General features: G+C 45.1%; 1 protein-coding gene and 2 non-coding genes across 9 annotated transcripts; all 3 read left to right on the top strand.

The window, feature by feature from the left end:
• Positions 1–6,775: 6,775 nt before the first annotated feature.
• Positions 6,776–27,560, top strand: atg16l1 (ATG16 autophagy related 16-like 1 (S. cerevisiae)). Of its 7 annotated transcripts, XM_071496069.1 has the most exons (21): positions 6,776–6,963; positions 8,771–8,882; positions 9,465–9,558; positions 9,825–9,930; positions 16,065–16,138; positions 16,278–16,347; positions 16,937–17,118; positions 17,197–17,262; positions 17,343–17,429; positions 18,414–18,473; positions 18,597–18,641; positions 19,677–19,779; positions 20,750–20,855; positions 21,087–21,157; positions 21,868–21,939; positions 23,384–23,504; positions 23,676–23,781; positions 24,583–24,732; positions 26,181–26,228; positions 26,330–26,431; positions 27,137–27,560. In XM_071496069.1, exons 2-21 carry the CDS (start codon positions 8,777–8,779, stop codon positions 27,228–27,230), a joined length of 1,863 nt encoding a protein of 620 aa, XP_071352170.1. In that variant the 5' UTR covers positions 6,776–6,963; positions 8,771–8,776; the 3' UTR covers positions 27,231–27,560. The 7 variants fall into 7 exon arrangements, with proteins under 7 accessions (XP_071352170.1, XP_071352172.1, XP_071352171.1 ...); XM_071496071.1 differs by lacking the exon at positions 18,597–18,641; XM_071496070.1 differs by lacking the exon at positions 18,597–18,641 and having other exon boundaries at positions 19,674–19,779.
• On the top strand, positions 20,353–20,629 carry LOC139632491 (small Cajal body-specific RNA 6). Its single transcript, XR_011693576.1, has one exon. It is a non-coding gene; the product is annotated as a small Cajal body-specific RNA 6 (non-coding RNA).
• LOC139632492 (small Cajal body-specific RNA 6) lies at positions 22,681–22,955 on the top strand. Its single transcript, XR_011693577.1, has one exon. It is a non-coding gene; the product is annotated as a small Cajal body-specific RNA 6 (non-coding RNA).
• Positions 27,561–27,571: the final 11 nt, after the last annotated feature.

The raw sequence follows: 27,571 nt of genomic DNA, 5'->3' as shown, positions 1-27,571 counted from the left end.
CAATCGAACTCACAGCTCAGTCCTTGTCTTTCATTTCTGTGTTTGGTGATTTTGTCAGATGCCGTTGTGGTTATAAAATCAGGATTTTACCATATGTCCACACATATTTTGACCTGGTCTTGCTGTTAAACTTATTGGAGGCTGCTGTCTGAGTCAGTCCGTCTGTATTGAGCTGTTTTAATAGTAGTTAAATTTACAGTACAGCACAGTACCACAGTAACAAACAACACAAGGCTGAGGCCAAACTCTGTGCTATCTGGTTGTCAGCAGTGAAACAGGTCAGTGAGAAGAGCTGCTCTGAAGAACTTCAGTCTGTGGATGTTACCTGTGGAGGCTGAAGACGGAGTCAATTCTACAGCTTTTAGATTAGAACTAATTTAAAAAGATTTAAAAAGTTTAATATGAAATTAGAAAAAGAAAAAAAAGTCTTGTAAAAAGGAAACTTATCTGGTCTGAGGGCAAAGGTGTCAAGATCATTTCCTCACGTTAGTGTTGTGGTCAAGACCACCTAACCTGAGACCAAGTCAAGACCAAGACCAAGACTTTGAGGGGGGCGAGACCAAGTCAAGACCAAGACCGAGGGGGGGCGAGACCAAGTCCAAGCCCAAGACCAAACCAATGCGAGACCATTTTCAAGACCATTACTGTAATCATAATAATCATATGGCTTGACATTTACATTATTCCACTGCTAAAAAGAAAAGCACTATTTAGAAATGTTAGTAAATTACAAATGGATGTACAGTATATACTCAGTGACAGAAGACAATACTTTGACCTTAAGCATTGCAATTCAATATCACTGACCTTTAGAAAGGCTTAATACTGGGGGCAGAATGAAAAAGAAATGTAAAAACACCTTACTGCTGCTAAGTTATGACTCCCCAAACTGTCACTGATTGGCAATTATACAGTGTGTATTAACTTGTATGATTGCTGGTCATGTGTTAAACTTTTGCTTATGGTAAAAAAGGAGAAACGGAGCACATAACGCTACTTATTAACTATATTAATGTTGTGTTTGTAGCTAGCTTTGCTAGCTTGACACTCACTTTTCCTTATGTTTTCTTTCAAGGTGACGATAAAAGTTCAATGTTGTCCCAGCCGTCTCGGTTAAAGTTGCTTTTAAGACATTACACTCTGCTGAGTGTTTTTCCTTTCCACTTGATTTGCAAATAAACTATTTGTGTTTTGAATAAGCAAATCGTATTACTGATGATTTGGATGACATCTCTGCGGCCACAGACGGTTCCCTCCTTTCTCCCTCTTCTTCTCATCTTTGGCATGTAGGGGGGCGGGTGGCAGTGTTAAAACTTTCAAAGTAAAAAACTTTTTTGGTTGCACTTGAATGTGGGAGTTTCACACTCAATTGCAGTTTAAAAAAAGGATGTCACTGCAGCTGTGGTCTCGCCTGGTCTTGAGAAAAAAACCTGAGTCCAGCTCGTCTGAGACCGAGACAAGACCGGGTAAAAATGCAGTTGATACCGAGACAAGACAAGAAATTTCTTGGACCGATCTCGAGTACCACAACACTACCTCAAGTTTAATCTTGAGAAAACAGGAGTCCTTATCATCGACCCTGAGAGCAACAAGGAGAACGTAAAACCGTGTAAATGTCAAACCTAAAAGAACCTACGGCCTACGTTTTCTTTGACCAACACATGAACTTTGAGTGATACAGAAATAAATTGATCCAATCAAAGAAAACATTCTCCCTGTTTTTGTTTCCTTTGCCTTGATGATTGGAACTGTTCACCAGCCTGAACCTTTCCTCTGTGTCTCGGCTCCAGTTGGTTCAAAACAGCTGCCAGACTGTCTCAAATACACAGCAGAGGTCACACATCACACCAGTGTTGGCACATCTACTCTGGTTACCCACAGAGCGCCGTGTTGATTTTAAACTCTTATAATCACTTGTAAAGCAGCAGACGGGCTGACCGGTCTAACACATCAGTTACTGTGTCTACTGATTACAGAGAGATCACTGAGGTCTGCTGACCAGCACCTCCTTGTTCTCCCCAGGTCCAGGCTGACACCCAAAGGAGATCGTGCCTTTGCAGTCATGACCCTGCCCTCTGGACTCGTCTTCCTCCAGCAGTAACAAAATTAGATCTAAACCTAGTATCTGTCTGGACTGCCAGTGGTCAAATCCTAATTTCATAACCATGACAACATCTGACAAAAAATCACCAAACACATGAATGAAAGCCTGAGCTGAGATTTCAGCTGATTCACTGTAAAATGATCAGAGAGGAAGTTAAAGAAGGTACTCGAACCGGAAGACTAAGCCCTGATGGCAACTATCTGTTATTGTTCCCTCTCAGAGCTCAGCCTCAGTCTGGATCCTCAACAGTTTAGTCTTTATTGACCTCAAATCCGAGGCAGCACAGTGGAGCAGTAGTTAGTGCTGTCACCTTCTGTGTGGAGTTTGCATGTTCTCCCTGTGTCTGTGTGGAGTCCTTCCGGTTTCTCTCCCACAGTCCAAAGACATGCATATTAGGTTAACTGGTGACTTTAAATTGTCCATAGGTGTGGATGTGAGTGTGAATGGTTGTTTGTCTCTATATGTCAGCCCTGTGATAGACTGGCGACCTGTCCAAGTGTACCCCGCCCACGCCCAGTGTCAGCTGGGATTGGCTCCAGCCCCCCTGCGACCCCATACAGATAAGTGGTATAGATAACTGATGATCTAGACTCCAGAACATCACAGACTTTTATCAGAGGCAGCTCTTTATGTCTGACTCCCCTGTTTGATCTGTAGGACTGGTCTCAGTTGGATTTTAGTATGAAGCCTAGTTAGAGAAGACTTCTCTCTCTCTCCCTCCCCCTCTCTCACTCTCTCAATTCAATTCAATTCAATTCAATTCAATTCAATTCAATTCAATTCAATTCAATTCAACAGGCTTTATTAGCACTGTCAGTGTGTTTCTCAGGTTCTCATCAGTCACTGTGCTCTCTCAGTCTGTTCTCTGTCAGTGTGTTTCTCAGGTTTTCATCAGTATCTGTGGTCAGGTGGTCTGTTCACTGTCAGTGTGTTTCTCAGGTTCTCATCAGTCTCTGTTGTCATGTAGTCTGTTCACTGTCAGTGTGTTTCTCAGGTTCTCAGCAGTGTCTGTGGCCAGGTGGTCTGTTCACTGTCAGTGTGTTTCTCAGGTTCTCATCAGTCTCTGTGGTCAGGTTCTCTGCCACAGTGAACTGCCTCTGCAGAGCTGTAAGATTTGTTTTCCTCTCTGGTTTGTGTTTTTGTCATAGTTATTCCTCTAGGGGAGGTCAGGGAGGTTAAGGTCAGCTCTAGTGATGTAGCTGTCTACTTCAGTACTAGTAAAGTCTAGTTCCTCCCCAGTTCTAACATTTCAATCTCCAGTGATCAGCACAGATCCCTGGGCCTGGAAATGACTGACTTCTTCTTGTATGGAGGAGATCTCCTGATTGAAATATGCAGACTCTGTAGGTGGAATATAAATTTCACATAGGTAAACAAATTTCTCAGTGGAAATTATATCTTTTATAATTGTTAACCAAATGTGATGTTTCAAATTTTTCATTATTTCTATTGAGTCAGCTGGTTCTGACTTATACCATATCAGCATCACCCCCTGAGTCCCTACCCTGAGTGACTCCATTAGTTTTGTTGATGGGACTATAAACTATCTACAGTCAGGGGGACAATCAGTGGGGACATCTCCTTTACACTCCTGCAGAACCACAACGTCAACATCATAAACCTTGTCTAAGAAGTCAAGGTTTTTACTTTTTTAAACCAAATAAATCAGAGTTTAAACCCACAATATTCCAAACAGATATGCTAAATGATTTCATTACAAAAAGACAGCCATTATAAAAAGAGAAGAAAGAAATAACTGTTCTAAACATCAAATACAATTACAAAATGATTATTACACAAACCATAGATTTCAAGTTTTAACTTCAGAATCAGAATCAGAATCGCCTTTATTGTCATTATACATAGTACAATGAAATTTGAGCGCTGCTCCCTTGGTGCAAACAATGGCAATTAAATAAAATAAATAAAAACCTAAAGAGAGCACAAAATTAAAAATAAAGGAGGTATAAAAAGGCAGGTAATATGTACAGATATTTACACGTTGTAAGAGTGAAAAACCCGATTATTGCACTTTAGGCCCAGTTTTATTGCACAGGTAATTGGTAGTTATTCATTGTGATCATCCGGTCATCCGTATCTTTATGTCTTTGTTGACTGTAGTGATAGCCCTCGGGAAGAAGCTATCCCTGAGTCTGTTGTTCCTTGTTTTGTGTGACCTGTACCTTCACCAGGTCACCAGCAGCCTCTCCTCCAGGTTGTTCCTCCTGAGCACTCTCAGAAAGTGGAGACGCTGCTGGGCCTTCCTCTCCACCGCCGAGGTGTTCGCAGTCCAGGAGAGGTCGTCGGATATCTGCACACCCAAACTTGTGTGTATATCCAATGTTTAGTTTGGTTACCTTTTGTTAAAGAACCATTACCTGCTCATTACCACTGACCATGACTGTGGCCCATAAGATGAAAGCATAATGTACTCAACATGTCCTGGATGGCTCTCAGTTCACTGTTGGCAGGGCCTGCTGCTCCTCTGACCAGCTCAGAGTAGGATGGTCTGCCTCACTGGATCTGTTACTACTGCTGCTGCCGTTGAGAAGGTTGTGGTGGTGGTGCAAAAGGTCTGGAAGGTGGCGAGGTCCTGGGCCTGGGGTTGGTTTTTCCAGACTGGATATGGCTGGTGCTCTCCTGAGGTCTGCGCTGCAGTGGTGGTTGTGGCCTGACTTGCAGGCTCTCCTCAGCGTGCTGTTCTGGGAGGTGCCTCTCTGCTGTGTGAGTGAATAGGGTTCCTGTGTTGCTCCTTCTGTTAACTGTTTCTCTTCAGTTCAGCGTGACATCTTTCAGTGTTTTAGTGAACAGTGGGACTGCATCCTTGAAGAAGTGAACGTGATCATGAAGATCGTGCACAGTGAGAGAGGGGTAGTGGACCACGTGGATATTTGGCAACAGTTTACAATCTCTGGAAATGCTGACGTTCACTCTCTGTATTGTATGTAGGCGAAAATCCTTCCTGGGTAGTGGAGTCGACATCACTATCTTGAAGTAAGGGAAGATGCGACATTCCTTCTCAACAACAGCTTTAAGAGACAGGGCCACTCTCTCCTGTTGGGCCCTCAGGTCATTTGTACCTGTGTGGATTGGGACGTGGCTTGGGGAGCCGAGTTGAGACTCAGAGAGAGTATCCATGGCTGTATACGTGTTAGGACACCACAGCTTTGCGACTTTGTGTCTGGGGAAAAGCCTTTCCTTGTCAATGAATTTTCCATTTGAGTTGATCAGTATCACAATATCTGCTTTAGCAGTGGGACTACCTGGACTGGTGGGACGAACTAAGTGTGTGGTGTGATTGCTGGACTCTGGTTGCTCTGGTTGAGAGAGGGGCTCATCATCCTGGGTGTTCTTAGAGGGGCCCACTGTGGTATGTTCACTGCGTTCAGTCTTCAGTGGCTCAGGCTCGGTGAGGGAGGTCACCTGTTCCTTCAGACCATCCAGTGTTTGGTCCCTCTCCTTGAGTTGACTCTTTTGGCTCTCCCTCTCCAGGTGCAGGTCTCCCAGAAGGTCTTTTAGGTCTTTTCTCTGAGCTGCACCAGCTCTACTTCTAACTGGGTCAAATGTTCCTTCAGGTCTGTGGCAAAGGTCTGAGATGTAGGGTTCAGGGCATGTTCTGTGTCATCATGGTGCTCCTTCTCATTTGGGATGCTAGAGACAGTTGGAGGGTTTGTCACACCAACATGAGGCTGGAGTTCCATAGGGGAGGTGTTTCCTCTCTCTAACAGAGATTTCAGTGCCTGGAAACTGTCCTGAGGTTAGCTCAGGTTACTTCTCTGGGTTTTTCTAGGTGGTCTGTTTGTAACAAACAATAAAAATTTCAGGTTTTCAACAGTCCACATTTACTCACTCTCTTTTGAGTATCTTTTGTTTGTTGATTCATGTTCATGTTGTTGTTTGTTGACAGTCATCCCCCACCGCTCTCCCTGTCTGTCTCTCCTTCAGTAATAATGGTTCATGTAATCACAGTAGTTTATTTGCTGTAATGGAGGCGGAGCTCAGTGTGTTGAAGCGCCTCTTCCTGCGCCTTCAGAGCAGCTGGAAACCAGAGCAACCCAGTAGACTGTCTGTAACAAGAGGTTTAGACCTGAGCCTGCAGTCTGCATCCAGACACAGTCCAGACCTAGACCAGGTTTATACCCAGACTGTTTGAAAACAAGACAATTAAATCCAGAGACAATGAGCTGAGTTAGCGACACTGGAGACTGTAAACACCTGTGTCAGTCGGTCAGTCAGTTGGTCATCAGTCAGACGGTCGGTCAGTCATCAGTCAGTCAGTGGGTCAGTTATTCAGTCATTGGCCAGTCAGTCAGTCAAAAACTCACCACTTTACCACGTAATGCACTGTAATGTAATGTGTGATTGGCCCCTGTGTAACTTTTTTTGTTTTTATTATTTTTATCTTACTGTTTTCTGTTTATCTCATGTTTTTATATATTTCTTAAATGTTTACTGTACAGCACCTTGTAAGCAAGGTTTTGAAAGATCCACTATAAATAAAATTTTAATTATTTTACTTACTTACATTAAAAAAAAGAATACAGAGTCATCCTGTTTCAGTAATAAAACACCTCTAAAATGTGGAATCCCCAAAGAAAAAAAAAAGTTGATTATCTTTTAAGCAGAACTAAAGTTCTGGCTTCTATTTAAACCCGACCGTATTTTCCTGTATCCCTCCCGGAAGTGAGCCGTTGGAGCCAAGATGGCGCTGAGTTGGAACGAGTTAGCGGAAGAAGCTGATGTCGGTTAATAAGACAAACGGAACCGTTTAACAACGACAGCACCGAGACAGCAGCATCGTGGTTAACGGAGAGGCGTCAGAGGAAACAAGCCGCACCCCGGGACTCCGTTAAGGCGGTGTAAGTTTTATTATTATCTCCTTTAAAGCGCCACAGCTAGCCGCTTCGTTAGCATGCTAACATGTCGAGTCACGGGTGCTGGTGTCCCGGGAAACTGTCCGGTAATACCTCACGGTAGCCGCGACACGGAGCCGCGGAGGAGCCGAAATGATGATTCACATGTATCCGATTTAATTTAGACAGAGTCGAATCAGAAACCACCGCGTTTTTATAGCCTGTTAGCCCGGGGTCACCGTTCCTTTAACAGTTAATGCTAGCATATGCTAACAGCTGCCAACATCACTATAACTGAAGATGTTTTTGTTTGCCTCGTGTTTTACCTGCCCCACGTCACCAGGATTACTCACCTGAATTACCCAGACTTTCATCAGTCTGACAGTAGAAACTTATTATACATAATCACTTATATTGTCTATTGATAATCAGTAATCAGCTGACTGTACCTGTCTGTTACTGATGTTCAGTCACTGTGATTCATGACTAAGTATTTCAGAGGCTGGAAACAAATAGACTTCAGTTGTTGTATTAAAATGACTGAAACAATGATAATATTAATAAGAATGAGAGCAGGTGGTGCCTCTGCCATTGTTTAATCAGTCTGCATAACAAACCTTACCTTACCTGTGCATGTGCAAACAGGTAAATATTCCCTTTGTTCCACCAGCTGCTGTGTTCATTGAACCTGTGTTCATTTGTGTTTACTGATTGTTGTTCCTTTGTGTATTTTCTGTTGTTGCCTGCTGCCTGTGACACAACTTGCCCCTCTGCAACGTTACAGCTTACCTCCACTGTCCTCCAACGTCCTTCACTGGTTCAGTGGCCATGCCTTTTCTCACTGTAAATATCAAACTGACTTCTCGTTGTCTCTTGTGTAGTTTATCCTTCAGTGCCACAGATGTGTGCTAACTGAAGTCAGTGTCTCATTATCTCCTGTTCAATTTCTGGTCTGAACTGTGGAGGCAGGTGAGTCACACCATGTCGGATGCACAATCTCAGAGTGCAGTAACTCACTGCAGCCTGGAGACCTGTGTGTTTTCTAACCAGTACCCATTTAAACTCATGTGACTGGGTCACACATCACCACACTGTTTCCCCAGTGATGTACTGATTGAACTCGTGAATGAGGAGGTGGGTGGAGGAGAGTATAACTGTTCCCTTCTGTTGAAGATTGGTTAGATGTAAAGAAACAGGGTTGTCTGGTTTTAGTCCAGGGACCTTTATTGTACGTGATTCCCACTGTCTGTTTTCATTTCCTGTCAGCCTCCACTCAGTGTAACTGATGATAACAATGATGATGAATATCTAGCACCTTTCACACAGGGAATAAACAGTTCCATAAGTATATAACATTAAACACCAGTCAAGCCCACTGAACCCATATTCAACGGGGTTCAAAAGATGGATGAAAAACATCATCTTAACTTTTTAAACACCAGGTGAGTCTGCTGCTGTCGGAGGAGGAGGATCCAGCAGGTTCAGGTTTCTGTGAAAACATCAGGAACCTTGTCTTTTTATCCATTATGGACAACAAGGAAACTGCACTGTGTCCAGTCCAGGTCTGAGCTCAGTCAGTCTAGTCCACAGTCCTGTAATAAATCCTCCTTCATGATTCTGATGTTCAGTTTCTCTTCAGGTGTTGATTCACCTGGACAATCACTATGGAAGCTGTGCCGTCAGAGGTGTTCCTAATATTTTGTTCACCCATGGTCATATATAACAGTTTGGACCAAGTACTAGGAACAGTATTACAGAGTACAGCTTTAAGTGTGTGTGTGTGTGTGTGTGTGTGTGTGTGTGTGTGTGTAAGGTGGTGATGGCGGAGCGGCGGGTGGAGTGTACGTGGAAGAGACACATCTCAGAGCAGCTGAAGCTCAGAGACCGAGTGCAGAGACAAGCCTTTGAGGAGATCATCCACCAGTGTGAGTCCATCACGTCACACGTCTCCCTCATATGGACTGTCACATGTCACATCATCACAAAACATCTAAAATAAATCTAAAATAAAAAAAAATCAGATCACGCGAGATCTGAGGTCTGATGCGGTCAGGTCCTGATCTGGTCAGGTCCTGAGAACCACTGATTTGTACTATCACATACTGTATAAAATAGTGATCATCTTAACAACAGCTCTTTCCATCTGCACCCAGTGTAGTTTGGATCTAGGGTCAATCACTCGGCAGAAACAGCTTCATGTTAGAGACAGTGAAAGTGTCAGAGGTCACAGGCGGAGCTGTGGAGGTTGTGTTCTTTGATTCACATTAAACCCCTGACTCTGTTCATCATAACTTCTTTATCATTTCTCTACATAGTTTTAACTTGATTAATTCCGTGTTGTTGATAATTGAATCAAATAGTTTGTTTTGATCCAGAAGAGTTAGAAAGATGAAGTTGTGAGTCATGGTGGGAACACAGCTGTAGGGCAGATCCTGTGTGCCCTCTTGGTTCAGACTCATTAGACCAGGTCCTGTGTGCCCTCTTTGTTCAGGCTCTGTCTCTTTCAGATAACCGTCTGCTGGAGAAGTCCGACCTGCAGGCCGTCTTGTCGGAGAGATACCAGACTGAGAAGTATGACGTCCAGAGAGGACATGAGGCCAGGTGAGACAAGTTATCATCAGAACTCAGGGCACAAGGAACAGAAAGGACCCCTAGAGACCCTAATGGAGTCAGCTCCAGCTTGTCTGTCCTACATCACCTGTATGTGACCTGTCTAACCTGCAGGGCTGCAGACTGGTGCAGGGCATGGCGGAAGTGATTAGATTCACACAGACAGAATAATGATTGAATAAATGTAGAAGATATTTTGTGATAATTACTGAGCCTGCGGCAGCCTCACCTGTCCCCTCACCTGTCCTGTGTTTCAGTTTGGGTGCAGACTCGAGTCGCAGCGACGCTCTGCAGCAGGAAATGGCTCAGATGAGAATTAAACACCAGGAGGAGCTGACAGAGCTGCACAAGAAGCGAGGAGAGGTCAGCCACCTTCATGTCATCAATCAGGGTTTCTGCAGAATCTTAAAAAGTCTTATATTTAAAAATCTGACTTTTACAGGGTGTCCCTATTAAAAGGTAGTAAATAAAATTAGCAAAAATTAAGGCCATTAAAAGGTATTAAAATTTATTTAATGCCATTTTATGAAGTATTAAATTTTAGATATTTTTTTTTTTTTTTTTTTTCAAACTATGAGTTGTCCATTTGTGTTTAAAAGTTTATCTGCTGAGGTTCGTTTATTTAAATGTGGGATTAGGCTGATTCATTCTAGTTAGTCAATATCTATGATACTGACGTTACATTCAATGGTTGTTTGATGTCTCAAACATTTTGCACACTGAACTGGATACTGGCTGGCTTGTCAAACTCCTCAGGTTTATTTGCTTAGGCCTATTTTAAACGCTCGGACAACCAAACGTATCGTCGTCATGGGCAAATGCAAATTCTCAGACAACTGGCTAGAGGACCCAACGTTTAAAGACTGGCTCAGGCCTAGTAGGGAATAACAGGCAGACTGTTCGGTTTGTTAAAAAAAAAAAAAAAAAAATCATTGTCAGCTGGATGGGGGTTAATGCTCTCCGCATATGCAAAGCACTAGCCATAAAAATGGAATGCGTGGACGTGGAGAGCAGTTATCAATCTCTACTTTCTGTGCTGTGTACCGTTACACCACCGCAAACCAGTGCCACCATCCAAACTAACGTTATGGCTACATCGACGGCAGATCCCCAGGTGACTACAGGCGCCGCACCAACACTGCGAGTGGAGCTTCTGCGGTGTCTAGACACTGGTATTAAACAGGTTCAAGTCCATTCACTGGTTGTAATGGCATAACCAGTTCATGTAGTGAATACCAGTTTGTTGTAACTTTTATCCTTTTATTTAACATTTTATATAATCTATTATTTTTTTAATTCAAGAAGTTAAAAAAATGCAAGATGTGTTCAAAATCACTGAGTCTCTCCCATGTTCATTATTTAAATTGTGTTGTATTGATCAAGAGTGTGTAGTGTTATAAATCTCAAAATTAGTGTAAAAGTTAGAAAAGTTGCAGATTGAAACAGTTGCAACTCACTGTCGTGTTGGTTTTAAAAAATATTGAGAAAGTATTAAAGGTTTTAAAAGGTATTAAATTTAACTTCAGGATTTCTGTATATACCCTGTTTTAGGCCTTGAAAAGTCTTTAAAAACATTAAGGTTTTACGTATTAGTTCTTAAATGTTTAGGTCTTAAATGTTAACATTTATGTAATGCTTCTTCCGTGGCGCTTTAAAATGTTTGCTTTTTGGGGGGAGGGGGGGGAGTTTTGGCAGCACGAAATTCTCTGACAGCAGTGTATATTGGTTCCATGTTGTAGTTCTTTCTTTCAATGGTCCACATATACCATGCTGTACTAAAACTACAAACGAGACCAACATGTAACTGATAGCTGATACAAACATTGCAGCTCGCTCGGAATTTATCGCCGTACACACAGCTGGTCATGGTTAGCAAAGTAACTGCGTTTTGTTTTTTTGTACTAACCCACCTTTCCTTTATCATACATTAGTCTATATTGGGAAGTGCAAGTTTAGCAAGTACTGGCTTGAATCTGAGGCAAATGTCTCCAGAAAACACAAGCCCCCCCCAGTATTGTGAAGTTATCCCGGGACTCGCTCTGCACGGCCCCAGTGCGGCACACTGTGCACCAGCTCTGCCACAACTCCAGTAAGCATCCTCCAGACAGCGGTTGGATCAATGGCAACATTAAAAGCGGAGGTGCTCTGGATTTAACATACCGTAACTAAACACCAGTCTTTTTCTTTAATTATTATTTTTTGGGCTTTTTATGCCTTTATTATAGGTTAGTGAAGACTGACAGGAAAGGGGGTAGAGAGAGGGGAATGACATACAGGAAAGAGTCGGACCGGTTGGGAGTCGAACTGGTGACTGCCTGCTAAGAGCGGCTTGCACTCAACATGGTACGCGCCCTAACCACTGGACTACCGGGCTGCCCTAAACACCAATCTTGTAATAGCAATGAAGACATAGGCGAACTGTTCCAAACCATGTTCTCTGATTCCAGTATCGCAAAAACATTCAAGTGCAGTAAGGACAAGACAGTGTACATTATGTGATTTAGATACCTCATTAAGTGAGACCTGATCTCAAAAGTTACGGGACAGCGTGTCGTCAACAACCACTGTCATACTGAAACATGTCGTCGACAACACCTCTCCTACTGATATATGTCGTCAACACCTCTCCCACTGATACATGTTGTCAATACCTCTCCTACTGAAACATGTCCTCAACAACACCTCTCCTACTGATAAGATAAGATAGGACTTTATTGATCCCACCACGGGGAAATTTGTGCGTTACAGCAGCCAAAACACAGGGGTAAAGAGCACAGAAATAAGAGCAGCAAAAAGTACAAAACACTATCAACAAGAGAATGCTATATACATTCATTGAGTTCTCTGTACAGCATACACAGTATGCATTATGGATGTATTGTGGAATGTGCTGATAAATAAGCAAAACAAGTATCCATGAGCAATGCGTATATACATACATACATACATACACATCCGCACATATATATACATACACCTGTACACGTGTATATACACATGCATACTTAAGGTGCAAGGTGTGTGCATAAAGTGGCGAAGTGGAGGTAAAGTGACTTAGTGACTCATGATGCGTTATACAGTCTAATTGCTGTCGGGATGAATGATCTGCGGAAGCGCTCCTTCTTGCAGCGAGGGTGTTTCAGTCTCTGACTGAAGGAACTGCTTAGCGCACCCACGGCCTCATGCAGAGGGTGGTGGGGGTTGTCCATGATGGATGTCAGCTTTGCCAACATCCTCCTCTCACCCACCACCACCACAGACTCCAGAGGACATCCCAGTACAGAGCTAGACCTCCGCACCAGTTTGTCGATCCTTTTTCTGTCCCTGTCTGTGCATCCACCCCCCCAGCAGACCACTGCGTAGAAAAGGGCAGATGCTACGACAGAGTCATAGAAGGTCTTTAACAGGGTCCTGCAAACTCCGAAGGACCTCAGTCTCCTCAACAGATGGAGTCGACTCTGGCCCTTCTTGTAGAGGACGTCTGTGTTTGTAGTCCAGTCCAGTTTATTGTTTAAGTGAACACCCAGGTACTTGTAAGAGTCCACTGTCTCAATGTCTTTTCCCTGGATGCTCACCGGTGCGGTGGGGGGTTGCTTCCTCCTGAAATCCACGACCATCTCCTTTGTCTTGCTGGCGTTGATCAGGAGAGCGTTGGTCTCACACCAGCCGACAAAGTCGTTGATGACCCCCCTGTATTCCTGGTCGTTCCCATCTGATACGCATCCGATGATGGCCGTATCATCTGAGAACTTCTGTAGGTGGCAGTGGTCCGAGTTGTACCTGAAGTCTGAAGTGTACAGACTAAACAGAAAGGGTGAGAGAACTGTGCCCTGCGGCGCCCCTGTGCTGCAGACTACCACGTCAGACACACAGTCATGAAGCCTCACATACTGTGGTCTGTTGGTGAGGTAGTCGATGGTCCAACGCAGTCAGCTGCTTGTCCACTCCGGCTCCCTCCAGCTTCCCTCTCAGCAGTGCAGGCTGGATGGTGTTGAAAGCACTGGAGAAATCAAAAAACATTACCCTCACCGTGCTCCCCGCTTGCTCCAGGTGAGAAAGAGATCGGTGCAGCAGATAGATGACGGCGTCATCCACCCCGATGCCAGGCCGGTAGGCGAACTGCAGTGGGTCCAGCACTGAGCTCACCAGTGAGCGAAGGTGGTGCAGGATGAGCCTCTCCATGGTCTTCATCAGGTGGGAGGTCAGGGCTACAGGTCTGTAGTGGTTGGGCTCCCTGGGCCGTGCGATCTTTGGCACTGGAACCACGCAGGAAGTCTTCCACAGTTCAGGAACCCTCTCCAGGCTCAGGCTCAGGTTGAAGATATGCAGGACCACCTGACAGAGCTGGTCTGCACAGTCCCTGAGGAGTCTGGAGCTGATTCCGTCTGGACCTGCTGCCTTCCTGATCTTTGTCTTCTTTAGCTGACTTCTCACCTGATCAGCTGTGAGGCAGATCTGCAGCTGGTCCGGGGTGGGGGGTGGGGGGTGGGGCTGGCTTTGTTGTGGGTAGGTGTGATGGGGGTGGGGTGGGATGGTTCGAGGAGGGTGCAGGTAGCGACAGCACCGCGCCAGGAGAGGGGGGGGGCAGCATTCGGAGGGAGGTTGGTGGAAGCTGGGGGGTGGGGGAGGTGGTTGGCCCAGAGTCGAATCTATTGAAGAACAGATTCAATTCATTTGCCCACCCCCGATCAGTGGACACTGTGGCTCCTCCATTGTCCCTGAGGTGACCAGAGATCTTGTTCATGTTTCTCCAGACCTCTCGGACATTGTTTTGTTGGAGCTGCTCCTCCATCTTCCTCCTGAAGCTCTCCTTGCCACTCCGGATCTTATATTTAAGGTCCCTCTGCACTCTCTTCAATTCCTCTTTGTCTCCAGACCTGAAGGCCCTCTTCTTCTCATTCAGCAGGGCCTTCAGCTCTGGGGTCACCCATGGTTTATTGTTGGAGAAGCACCGTACCTTCTTGGTTGGCACAGTGTTCTCCACACAGAAGTTAATGTAGTCTGTGATGCAGTGGGTGAGGGCGTTGATGTCCTCACCATGTGGCCTGCAGAGTTCCTGCCAGTCTGTACATTCAAAACAGTCTCTCAGGGCCTCACTGCAGTCCTCAGACCACAGCCTGATCACCTTCTTGGTGGGAGGGGTCTTCTTCACCAAGGGGGTGTAGGTGGGGTGGAGGATAACCAGGTTGTGGTCTGAATAGCCAAGTGGGGGGAGGGGTGATGAGCTGTAAGCCTCCTTTGTGTTAGCAAACAGCAAGTCCAGAGTTTTATTGTCCCTTGTATGGCAGTCAACATACTGGGTGAAGTTAGGGAGAGTGGTGGAGAGTGAGGCATGGTTAAAGTCCCCAGAGATAATAATAAGGGACTGTGGATGTGCCGTCTGTAACTGAGAGACGGTGGTGTGAATATCCTCGCAGGCTGCCGTTGCATCGGCCGATGGCGGGATGTAAACAGTTAACACGATAACGTGCGAGAACTCCCGGGCCAGGTGATATGGCCGGACGCTAACCGCTAACAGTTCAATGTCTTTGGTACAGCGCTGCTCCTTCACAGTGACTGAAACATGTCAATAATACCTGTGTTACTGAAACATGCCATTGACAACAACTGTCCTACTGAAAAAACATGCCGTTGACAAACCTGTGTTACTGAAACATGTCAACAATACCTCTCCTACTGAAACATGTCGTTGACATAACCTGTCCTAATGAAACATGTCAACAACACCTGTGTTACTGAAACATGTCATCGACACCTGTCCCATTGATCTCTCTCTCTTTCTCTCTCTCTTTTAATTCTCATCTCTGACAACAGACCTGTCTGGTTGATTGCCTAAAAACTACAACACATACTTGTTTATTTGCATATGAAGCAGGAAGTGATCTGATCACAGGTGGTCACTGAGAATTTTTTCCAATCTGGTGTGCACAGAGAAACTCAGAGCTTTCCAGGTCTCTGTGGCCTCATTCTCTGCTCAGGATGCCATGACTCCACTGCATCTTTACAAACACAATAGTTGTTTAAAATCTGGTTTACAAAACCTTTTATGTGATTATCACTACAGCTAAAATGGGTTTGTGTTGTGGTTCACACAGCTGCTCAGATAGACGGTGTTACAACATTCAGTGGAGTTTCCTGTGAAACAGCTGACATCAGACGGGTTCTTAGAAACAGTTAAAAGCTCTGTGTCAGCCTCAGGAAGGACTCATGACTATTGCAATTTATCTGCATAGCCTGCTGAGTTAACTATGAACCAGTCATTTTACAGAGGTCATAGTTAGTCTTCTGCTCCCAACAGTCTGGTCAGTTATTGTGCTGCAGGAGGCTGATCAGTCAGAAACATCAGCTTCAGTGATTGTTCATTGTTAATAGGTTTAAGTGTATGGTCTGTTTAAGTCAACTTCATCCATCTATTCTCTGCTGTTTGTCTTGAGCCAGGTCATTTTAATTGATCAGGTCATAGTAATTGATCAGTTATGTTTGTCTGTGTCTTGCAGCTGGCTCAGAGTGTGATCGAACTGAACAACCAGATCCAACAGAAAGACAAAGAGATCCAGAGCAACGAGGCCAAGTCAGTGTCTATAAACATGCTCTTTATTTCTACCTGTTTGTGTGTGACACCTGAGACGAGGTCAGGTCACCTCTCTCAGGAGACGATGTCAGGTCACCTCTCTCAGGAACATATGTAACGTCTGTTGTTGTGTTTTCAGAATGTTGGAATACCAGCAGCAAATCGCCAACCTGGAGGGAGACTGTCGAGAGCTGAGGAGCTACCTGCAGGTAGGAATATATCACCTGGACCAATCACATGCCTGAAAACAAAAGGCATCCACTTGTCTGGGGGCTGCTCAAAGCATTCTGGGCAATGCAGGTTTTACTTTATTGAAACCTATTGAGGTGGAAGGTAGTCAGCTCAGATCCAATTCAGACTCAGAATCAAGTCCAGTTCAGACTGATGGACCAGAAGGTTGATTTTTCTTTAACCCTCTAAAAAGCCCACAGGATGATGATCCCAAACACCATGTTTCTTTAGAGCAGCTATACTCCTCAGATCACAGCCAATCAGACAATGACAGCAGCCTCAGGACCCAATCAGACCTTCAACACTGACCTTCATCAATGACCCATAAACTCAACACAGGAAGTTGCTCACGTTTGTTTGGATTGAACTCCAAGAGTTTGAAGCAGTGCCTAAGAGACGTGATGAAGTTCAGTGATGAAGAGTAAAAGGTCTGATTACCCACAGTCCTCTCCTGCTGCACTCTGGCTCCCAGCAACTTTAGTCTGTGGGTTCTGTCACTCCCCATCAGGTTCAGGTTCTTCAGGAACCCAGAGTTATGAGGATCTTGGTCTTCCTGTGTCCCTGCAGGACCTGGAGAGGGCGAACCAGACCCTAAAGGATGAGTATGACGCCCTGCAGATCACCTTCTCTGCTCTGGAGGAGAAGTTGAGGAAAACCACAGAGGACAACCAGGAGCTGGTGTCTCGATGGATGGCAGAGAAAGCTCAGGAGGCCAACAGGCTGAACGCTGAGAACGAGAAGGACAGCAGGTAGAGTCCAGACCTTGAGGAGGAGCGGGTCTCTGATCAATGACTGATTCACTCTGACTGATCTCTCTGATGTTTCAGGCGCAGACAGGCCAAACTGCAGAAGGAGCTGGCTGATGCTGCAAAAGAACCTCTGCCCATTGACCCGTCAGTAGTTCAACCTGTAGCTTCTGTTGTTATCTGTCATGTCTCATGTGAGTCACTTCTGTCTTGGTTTTTCTCCTCAGGGATGACGACATTGAGGTTCTGGCTGAGGATGGAGGGAAGGGGGGAGGAGAGACCTCACCGAACAGAGCGCTCAGCAGAACTCCCAGGTGACACCAGTACCCGTCTCGTTCCAGCTACTGGCTAAACTGGGAGACACCAGACACAGACACTGCCCCTGGTTTTCTTCACTCATCCAGAATTGTTGTCATTTTTTCAGATTCATTTGATAGTTTTTAAGATTTTTAGTGATCTTTATCTTAAACCCACCTCATGTCCTTCACACAGAGAGTCTATCAACACCTCACCAGAGTTCACTCAGTTTTCTGGCTTAACAGAAACAGCCATATACATGAGACTGTCACTCACCAGTGACACAATTGGTCGGCTGGCCTAGTGTTGGAGGTTCCTCATTGGCTGTTACTCTTTGAAAATGAATTGGTGCAACCAGTGTCACCATTACCCTGGCAACGGTAAAGAGCTGGTTCATAGTTCCATGGCCAGGACAGAACCCACATTGCTGCCTCCTGGGTGCCTTCCTTTGGAGGTTTTTCGGGCATGTCCAACTGGAGGAAGACCCTGGGGTAGACCCAGAACTCTCTGGAGGGATCACACATCCCATCTGGCCTAGGGATGACTCGGGGTCCCCGAGAATAGCCGGAACATGTTGCTAGACACAAGGATGTCTGGAATACCCTGCTTAGCTTGCTGCCACTGTGATCTGTCCTTGAATGAGTGGAAGAAAATGGATGGATTGAGTTTCTGTTATGTCATGAGGGTTGTTTACAGTCTGCAGTGTTCAGCACCAGCAGCAAATCTAGAGACGTTTTGGTTTTGGACTCAGGATGTCTCTGTCATCTCAGATCACTCTCTCAGGTCTCTCAGGTTGTCTCAGGTCTCTCAGGTATCTTAGGTTGTCTCAGGTTTCTCAGGTATCTCAGGTTGTCTCTGTTGTCTCAGGTGTCTCTGGTATCTTAGGTTGTCTCAGGTTTCTCAGGTATCTCAGATTGTCTCTGATAGTGACTGAATGTCTGTGGGTCTTGGACAGACGAAGACACTTGGCACTGACCGAGTTTATTTTTGTGTTTCTGCAGTAAGAAGATGTCCCAGTCTCCTCCTGGTGGTCTGCTTGACTCCATCTCCAACATATTTGGGTATGTAGCTCCAGAGTCATCTGGTCTCAGTGTCTGTCCTGGTCTCTGGGGGTCTGGACGGTCCATGTTGTGATTGACCACCTGTCTGTCTTCCTGTCTGTCTGTGTCTGTGTCTGTCTGCAGAGTGTCTGAGTGTGTTCAGCCTGGACTCCTCCCACCACACTCCAGGTGAAGGACTGTGTGTGTTCACCTGTGTGTTCACCTGTTCACACTGTCAGTTGTTGATTGACAGATCACTGACTGACTGTGGGCGGAGCCAGAGGTCATACTTTTTTCCCCAAGTCTGTCTTAACACAGTACTCGTGTGTGTCTGTCTGTCTGTCTGTCTGTCTCTGTACTGACGCAGTGACTGACTGAGTGCTGCAGCCTCACACAGAGGGTCTGGTTTGTCCTCCTGGTCTTGGACCCTCGAGTTACATTAGAAAGGGGTCTTCCAGGACCACTCTGGACATGTGAGTGTTGTGTTCAGACAGACTAGATCATTTCACCTCTGCTCTCATGTTGGTGGTTGGTCCATTGGTTCTGTCAGTGATGATAACTGAAGGAACTGGAGCAGCCAGATCAGGTTCAGGGAACACAGCTGAAGTCTGAGAAGTCCTTCTGTCAATGAACTCATCAACATTGAAGGTTTATTCAGTCTCTGAAAGTGTTTGCAGTCTGCTCAGGTTGTTAAGACCAGTATCAAGTCTAGTAATCTCCCCTGTGATTGGCTTACAGTTCACCTTGTTAACCATGTAACCTGAGTCAGACTGATTCCTGGCAGTGTGAACACAGTGACGTTTGTAGTGAAGTGATTGTTCTTGGAAATAATCTCAGTACAAAATCAATCATCACGGTCCCCAGCTGTGTAATCCCATCACCTGAACACCGAGGTCTGAATGTTTAGAGACAGAGCTGAAGACAGAGGTTTTCCTCTCTGATGTGTTTACAGACCGACAAGTAATGACTGCAAGTTCACCTGGGTTATTAGAGTCAGAGTCTGAAGCAACTCAGTTGGTGACACGTCGTCTGTCTGTGAAACGTCGTCAGTCTGTGACACGTGTACTGATGTGTGAACAGTTTGTTGTTAACCAGCTCTCCACAGAGCTGTCGTAGTCATTACGTCCTACAAATGTGACAGCTGATGTTACCTGTTGTCAGACGCCTGCTCAGTGACCTCTGACCTCTATAAACTGTTGCTGACTGTGATCTCTCTCTCAGCAGGCGTCGGACCGCCAACTCTTTCAGCAGCTCACCTGAGAACACAGAGGCTCCGTCAGGAGGGTGTGCAGAGGTTCGAGTCCCGTCCACAGCTCTGCACATGTTTGTAAGTACCTCAGCTTCTTCAACAGTGGAGCAGATGTGATGGTTTGACTCAAAGATCAGTTCAGAACAATCAGTTGGGAAACACCACAACCTCTGGGCTGATGTATTGATCCCTGATCACAGAACCAGATTAGTTTTCTGATCAGTATTACTGTTGTCAGTGGCGTCATAATTCACCTTCAACACACATGAAGTAAAACACCTCCACCTGCTGCTACTGCAACACCTGTAACTGATCACTACTCCATCTACACACAGCCTCCACCTGATGCCTCCGTCACTGGAGAACAACTGACAGGAGAAAATTGTTCTCACATTAAACCTTCAGTCTCATGATGTGTTCAGGCCCAGAAATATCAGGAACATTAGGAACATCAGGAACATCAGCAACAGTAGGAACATCAGGAACAGCAGAAACATTAGTAACAAAAGGAACATCAGCAACAGTAGGAACAGTGGGAACAGGAGGGGGCACTGTTTTGTTCCTGCTGCTGAAAGTTGGTAAACTGTGACAGGTCTGTTCAGTGATGTGCTGTTTCCCAGCTGATGAAACAGGGACTGGGCTCAGGTCAAAGGTCAGTGATGAACAGTAAAAGGTCTGATTGCCCACAATCCTCTCCTGCTGCCCTCTGGCTCCTAGCAGCCCCTGCTCTTTCCACCCATCATGCTCTAGTGGTGCAGTGGTGGTCCCAGGAGCTGCTGAAAGACAGGGAATGACATCACAATGTGAGTCTGTACAGAGATCCTATAGGCTCAGTGTGATGACTGACATCCAACAGAAACAATCAGCACGGAGCGTCAGGCTGAGGAGGAGGAGGAGGGAGCTGATCTCAAGTTTTCAACCTGAGACCAAGAGAGACTGTTCACTGGGATGTTTTAATGTAGCTCAGTGTTAATGTGTGTGTGTGTGTGTGTGTGTGTGTGTGTGTGTGTGTGTGTGTGTGTGTGTGTGTGTGTGTGTGTGTGTTCAGGAAGCCCATGATGGTGAGGTGAATGCGGTCCGGTTCAGCCCCGGCTCTCGTCTCCTGGCTACAGGAGGGATGGACCGCAGGGTGAAGCTGTGGGAGGTTGTTGCAGGTGAGTTCTCCATGACGACAGTGAGCTGTGCTCACATCAGTTTCTTTAAAAAATCAGAACATGACACTGACAGAACCATAGAGACACAGTGTATCATAATCCAGGTCCACATCCTCCCCCATGCAACACTTTGACCAATTTTTCTGTGTGTGTGTGTGTGTGTGTGTGTGTGTGTGTGTGTGTGTGTGTGTGTGTGTGTGTGTGTGTGTGTGTGTGTGTGTGTGTGTGTAGGTCACTGTGAGCCTAAAGGAGCTCTGACTGGCAGTAACGCAGGAATCACCAGCATTGAGTTTGACAGCGCTGTGAGTCTCTTGTGTTTGTGTTGTTATTTCATGTTGTGTTTGTGCTGTTTAGTCCTGTTGTGTGGTTTAGTCCTGTTGTGTTGTGTTTATTCCTGTTGTGTTGATGTTGTTTTTAGTCCTGTTGTGTTTAGTCCTGTTGTGTTGTGCTCATTCCTGTTTTTTTGTGTTTATTCCTATTTTGTTGTTTGTGTTGTGTTTATTCCTATTGTGTTTAGTCCTGTTGTGTTGATGTTGTTTTTAGTCCTCTTGTGGTGTTTGTGTTGTGTTTAGTCCTGTTGTGTTGTTTAGTCCTGTTGTGTTGTGCTCATTCCTGTTTTTTTGTGTTTATTCCTATTTTGTTGTTTGTGTTGTGTTTATTCCTATTGTGTTTAGTCCTGTTGTGTTGATGTTGTTTTTAGTCCTCTTGTGGTGTTTGTGTTGTGTTTAGTCCTGTTGTGTTGTTTAGTCCTGTTGTGTTGTGCTCATTCCTGTTTTTGTTTTTTTTGTTTATTCCTGTTTTGTTGTGTTTGTGTTGTGTTTATTCCTGTTGTGTTGTTTGTTTTGTGCTTATTCCTGTTGTGTTGTTTGTGTTGTGTTTAGTCTTGTTGTGTTGTTTAGTCCTGTTGTGTTGTAATAAGATGTTTTGTTTTTTTTATTTTTAATTTTTTGTATCACTGTGTTTCTGTTGTGTCTCCAGCCTACTGTCATAACATGTTGTTGTGTGTCCATAGGGTTCGTACCTGCTTGCAGCCTCTAATGACTTTGCCAGTCGGATCTGGACTGTGGACGACTACAGACTGAGGGTGAGTGTGAACAGTCCTTGTAGAGTGTCAGGTTTTGTGGCCTGGTTAACGTACACAAGGGACAGGACGGCTACAGCTGAACTGGTGACACTGGGAGGTCACCACTCACTGGTCAGGACCAACAGGTTCACGTCTGGATCAGACAGCGACTGGGTCTGGACCCAGACCATCCACTTATTAGTGAGCAGTAGTTGCTGCACTACTTCCTGTGTAGACTGCAGTTTTAGAGCAGTGAAGAAGAACTATCATTTTTCTGTATGAAGAGGTGAAAACTCCAGAAAAGCTTGACGTAAACAAAGGAACTTTAGTACACTGTCTTTTAGCTCATGGTCTTCATCAGGTTTTATCAGATCAGTGCATCAACTCCTTATCAAACTCTAATCAGTTTAATTATAAATGAATCTGCTTCTTAAGTGAACTAACTCAGTGGATGAAGAGGTGTGATGGTGGGGTGTAGAGGTGGACAGATGTGGAGGTGGACAGGTGTGTAGGTGGGGTGGACAGAAAAAGTTAATCATTTAATTATCAGAAACTGTACACAAATGGCTGCAGATTAAGCAATTAGTTGATTGGAAACCAAAATCAATTGACTAATTGATTAATTGAATAATTATTGATGCCTCTGAAGTGAAGTCCGTGGAGAGGCGGGAAAAGACTTAACATTTTCTGATGAACAGCAGACATATCAATGAGCTTATTGATTATTGACGTGTGTGATTGTTCATCTGTCAACAGTCGGCTGGTCAGTGATGTGATGTAAAAGGTCTGAATCTCAGCTCCTCCCCCTCAGCTGCCATTTTGGCTCCCAGCAGTCCCTCATCTCTCCTCCCATCATGCTCTAGTTGAGCAGTGATGGTCCCAGGAGCTGCTGACAGACAGGAAGTGACATCATAGTGAGGCTACATAGAGATCCTATAGGCTCATTGTGATGACTGACATCCAACAGCACCAATCAGCATGGAGCATCAGGCTGAGGGGCGGGACCCGAGAGATGATCTCACTCTGCTGCTGAGACCAGAGAAAATGACTGATTGTAAACATAGTCAGACAGGTAACACACCTGTCCTGTTCACACACTCACAAATCCAACATGAATGAATTATGTTTCGTTCGTGTTGATGATGTGATGAATGTTTTGGAACAAGCACAGAGCTGTAGCTGACAGAACCTTTATTAGTTCACACACTTATATGACTGGGAGAGATCAGTAGACTGAGGTAAACTGCCAGTCTGTGGCTGGTGTTTTACCAGACCATAATTATTGTTTATTCAGTGACCTTTGACCTCTGATTTCCTGTTTGGTCCTGGGGCTTTTATTTTGGAGGCAGGAAGAGAGGGTCCTCATGTCATCTATAGGTGGTGTCCCAGTGTCACATACAACGTGTGTGTGTGTGTGTGTGTGTGTGTGTGTGTGTGTGTGTGTGTGTGTGTGTGCGCCCTACAGCACACCCTGACAGGTCACAGTGGGAAGGTGCTGTCAGCTCGTTTCCTATTGGACAATGCTCGGATCGTCTCTGGGAGCTACGACCGAACGCTCAAACTGTGGGACCTCCGCAGCAAAGTCTGTACGTGATTGGTTGGTTTGTCTGATGTTATTTTACTGGTTTCTATGGATCCAGTCTGACTGACAGCTGACTGACTCTGCAGCAGAGACTCAGTGACCTCACTGTGACATCACTATGACATCACTTGTGTTCCTGTTGACTGCTCAGTCTCCTTCTGTGTCACCTGTGCAGGTATGAAGACAGTGTTTGCTGGCTCCAGCTGTAACGATATTGTGTGTACGGAGCAGTGTGTCATGAGTGGACACTTTGATAAGAAAGTTCGGTTCTGGGACATCAGGTGAGCCCTCAGCTCCTCCTGCTGACGATAGAAGAGTGACCTTTAAATTCAGTCTTCTCTCTGATGATGCTCTGAAATCTTAACATCCACTTACTGACCTTCTCCAAAGCTTTCAACTTATGGTCTTCAGCAGGGAAACTGGGTTTGTGAAATATGAAAATTCACGTCACAATATTTTTCAGAAATGAAGATAAATTTGTTAGACTTCATTCTATCATTAATGTTAATGAATCTTTGATAATAAATATATTCATTAAATATAATTTAATACATATTAATAATGATTTTACCTTTAAATGTCACAACATGTCAGAGGTATGCAGTGACTTTTACAGATAGGTAAGAAGAAGCGACACCCAGCCTCAGTATTAACCTTTCCTGAACCAATACCCTGCTGCCGCCACCAGAGGGTAGTAAATCGCATGATGAATGAAACAGGCATCAGATCCTTTATGAGACAGAAGCTGTTCTCAGATCAGATATAAGAGATATCATTCTATTTTTAACTTGAACTGGTCAGACACTGCTGGTCTTGTCCTGACGGTACTGAGACATTTAAATGTTGACCAAATGTTAATAATTTTAAATAATGACAATATTTATTAAATATTAGTATTTAATGTGTCATAGTAAAATAAATGTGGAATCAAAGGAAAATGGGAAAAAATAAAATCTGGCCATCGTTTCAGTTTGCAGGCGCCTGATGAAACGTCTGTGTTGACCTTTGACCCTGAGCTGACTCCTCAGCACTGACTGTGTGTTCCTCCTGTGTTGTTGTTACTGTGTCATGTTGTGAGTCAGAGCGGAGAGTATAGTGCGGGAGCTGGAGCTGCTGGGCAGAGTTACGTCTCTGGACCTTAACCACGATCGAACCGAGCTGCTCACCTGTTCTAGAGACGACCTGATCAAGATCATCGACCTGCGCACCAACTCTGTCAGACAGACATTCAGGTGTGTTCATCCTCACCTATCACAGTCATTCAGGTGTGCTCGTCCTGATCTGTCTCAGTCCTTCAGGTTTGTTAACCCTGACCTGTCTCAGTCGTTCAGGTGTGTTCACCCTGTGTTGGGGCACAGGTAGGGGCAGTTTGGTTATTGGCTTGTAATATTAATGATTATCAGTGATAATAAAAAAATTATTATATATATATATATATATATATATATATATATATATATATATATATATATATATATATATATATATATATATATATATATATATATATAAATAAATAAAATAAAAAAAATAAATGAAATAAAATGATATCCACAGAATAACGGAGCCAGAGAACCAGAGTTCGTCTGGTCGGTTATTGGTCCTTTAACTAGTGATACTTGGCTTATTAAGCTGATCACAGTGAATGATCTAAAACAACAGGATATGCAGCACTTATAAGTCAGATAGCAAAATAAAACACGCTACACTAATTGTGTCTCTGCCCAGACATCAGCCTCTTACTGTGAGTTGCTCTGATCCTTCGGAGTTAGAAAAGAAAGTCCGCTCTGGGTCTCCACAGCTCAGTCCTTGGCTGGGAGCTTGGTGGGTTGTGTCTCGCTCTCCTGGCGATGACTGTGATGAGTTCCTCGGCGGTAGCAGGAAGATCACAGATGAGGGACGGTGAACTTTGTTTTGTCTGCGTGCTCGTCCTCACGGAACGTGGAATCGGCTGATGGCACAGCTATCTATGTCGGGTTCGAAAAGAAATGAAAACAAACAAAGCAGTCTGTGCGCTCGGCCTGCGAGTTGAAGCCCTGTGACCTGGGCTTTAAGAAGTTGTGGAAAAAGGTCAAATGTTGCAGATTGCTCCCTTTCAGCAGCCGAGTCGCGGAGAGAGCTGGAGGAGCTCTCTACTGTAACTGGTGCACGGGAATTAAGCGCAGGAGGAGGGTCACAGCGCCGCTTTTATTACCTGAGTGACGTCACCAGGGATCCCTGCTGAGAATGCCTGGCCTCGGCCAATGCTGGTGCTGAGTTTCCCTTCAAACTGTAATTCACACATAGGTGTGAATTGTGGGGGTGGTTTTGGCTCTGTTGCTTGGAGGGAAATGTAGTCCTCTCCTTTGTTCCTTTCAGGATGCATGGTTTGAGGCTCAGGCTTTGGGAGGGCATGCAGGCCTCTCCTTTGTTCCTTCAGGATGCATGGCTTGAGACTCAGGCTTTTGAGGGACATGTAGGCCTCTCCATTGTTCTTCTCATGGCTTGAGATCCCAACACCCTGTCACCATTTCAGCAGGTAGATCCCCTCAGATCAAACCTGTCCATGTGTCCTTCTGCAGAAAAACATTCAGTCTGAGACTCTAATGTAAAACAGTGAGGATCGGTGTATTTAACAAGCTAATGACATGTGGCCCAGGTGTGGCCCACGTGTGCTAACTGTATGTGCTTATGTGTTCAGCGCTCAGGGCTTCAAGTGTGGAGCTGACTGGACCAGAGTGATCTTCAGGTGGGTTCATTTCTTCAGAGAGAGACTTTACCATTCTACCTGAATGTGTAAATGTTGACCTGGAGCTGAACTTGAGTAACACTTCACTGTCCTGTCTTCAGTCCGGACGGCTGCTATGTGGCTGGAGGATCAGCTGACGGAGCCCTGTACGTTTGGAACGTCCTGACGGGGAAAGTGGAGAGAACACTGGACCGAAACCATAAGTAAGAAACAAACTGACCCCAGAACAGCTAGAACAGAACAGAGGTAGAGAACCTTCAGAGAACAGCTCTAAATGTGTAAATGACCTTTAGAAAACAGCTCGAACAGAACACAGAGGTCGTGAACCTTCAGGGAATGGCTAGAACGGAACACAGAGGTAGGGAACCTTCAGAGAACAGCTAGAATGGAACACAGAGGTAGAGGGCCTTCAGAGAAACAGCTGGAACGGAACACAGAGGTAGATAACCTTCAGAGAATAGCTAGAATGGAACACAGGTGGAGAACCTTCAGAGAACAGCTAGAATTGTCGGAGAACAGCGAGAACGGAACACAGGTAGAGAACCTTCAGAGAACAGCTCGAAAGGAACACAGAGATAGAGAACCTTCAGAGATTGGTCTGGACCTGCGCTACATGACGTCATGATTATAAACAGTGCGTCATTTAAACTGATGATGTGATGGTTACGCTTAATAAAGGGTTAATGAAGGCGCTCTGTCCTGACCTGTTCACCTGTTCAGCTCTGTTTATGTTTAAACCTGAAATAATTCAGCCCTGATCTCACCTGGTGTTTAATCCTCCAGGTGCGCACAGGTGAGTCAGTGTACGGTGATGCACACTGATGGTTAAAGACTGTAGGTGCTGGCTTGACATCAGTTCACTGATGATGTCATAGCACCCTCTTCACCTGTCGTCCTTCTGTCTGCAGCTCTGCCATCAACTCGGTGTCCTGGTCCCCTTCAGGAGCCTACGTGGCCAGTGTGGAGAAAGGCAGCAAGGCCATCCTGTGGTCTGACATGTGATTGGCTGAACTGTGTCCCAGCTGGACACTGATGGAGACAGAGACTCTGTCCAGTGACAGGACGGATTATCAGCAGCTGGACGATGACACAAGCTGACCAGCTGTGGGCAGATGTGTCAGTCAGAGGAGATGAGATCCTGAGAGCTGCTGCTCTGTGATCTGCCTTCATGTTGAACATAAAATCACCTGTTTACCTGTTTCTGTTTGGTTTCAGACGTTTAAAAATGTTCGTCAGTGTTTGAAAACAAACTGCCCTCACACAGTTAACGGGACACAAACTCATCACGCTGATGTTAACGAGGATTTAAATAAAGTCTTCTGTAACAACTGATGGTGAGCAGG

Source organism: Trachinotus anak, unplaced genomic scaffold, assembly GCF_046630095.1.
Source record: "Trachinotus anak isolate AG129_WGS33_773 ecotype Australia unplaced genomic scaffold, CSIRO_AGI_Tana_v1 ptg000014l, whole genome shotgun sequence".
NCBI classification, from domain to species: Eukaryota; Metazoa; Chordata; class Actinopteri; order Carangiformes; family Carangidae; genus Trachinotus; species Trachinotus anak.
This window is presented reverse-complemented; position numbering and strand designations above follow the sequence as displayed.

Bases quoted from the DNA above. Each gene is read 5' to 3' on its own strand.
- atg16l1 (XM_071496069.1), top strand. From the start codon at position 8,777: ATGGCGGAGCGGCGGGTGGAGTGTACGTGGAAGAGACACATCTCAGAG. The intron at 18,642-19,676 runs GTGAAGGACTGT...CTCTCTCAGCAG, and splicing joins CTCCTCCCACCACACTCCAG to GCGTCGGACCGCCAACTCTT. The intron at 26,432-27,136 runs GTAAGAAACAAA...TTCTGTCTGCAG, and splicing joins ACACTGGACCGAAACCATAA to CTCTGCCATCAACTCGGTGT.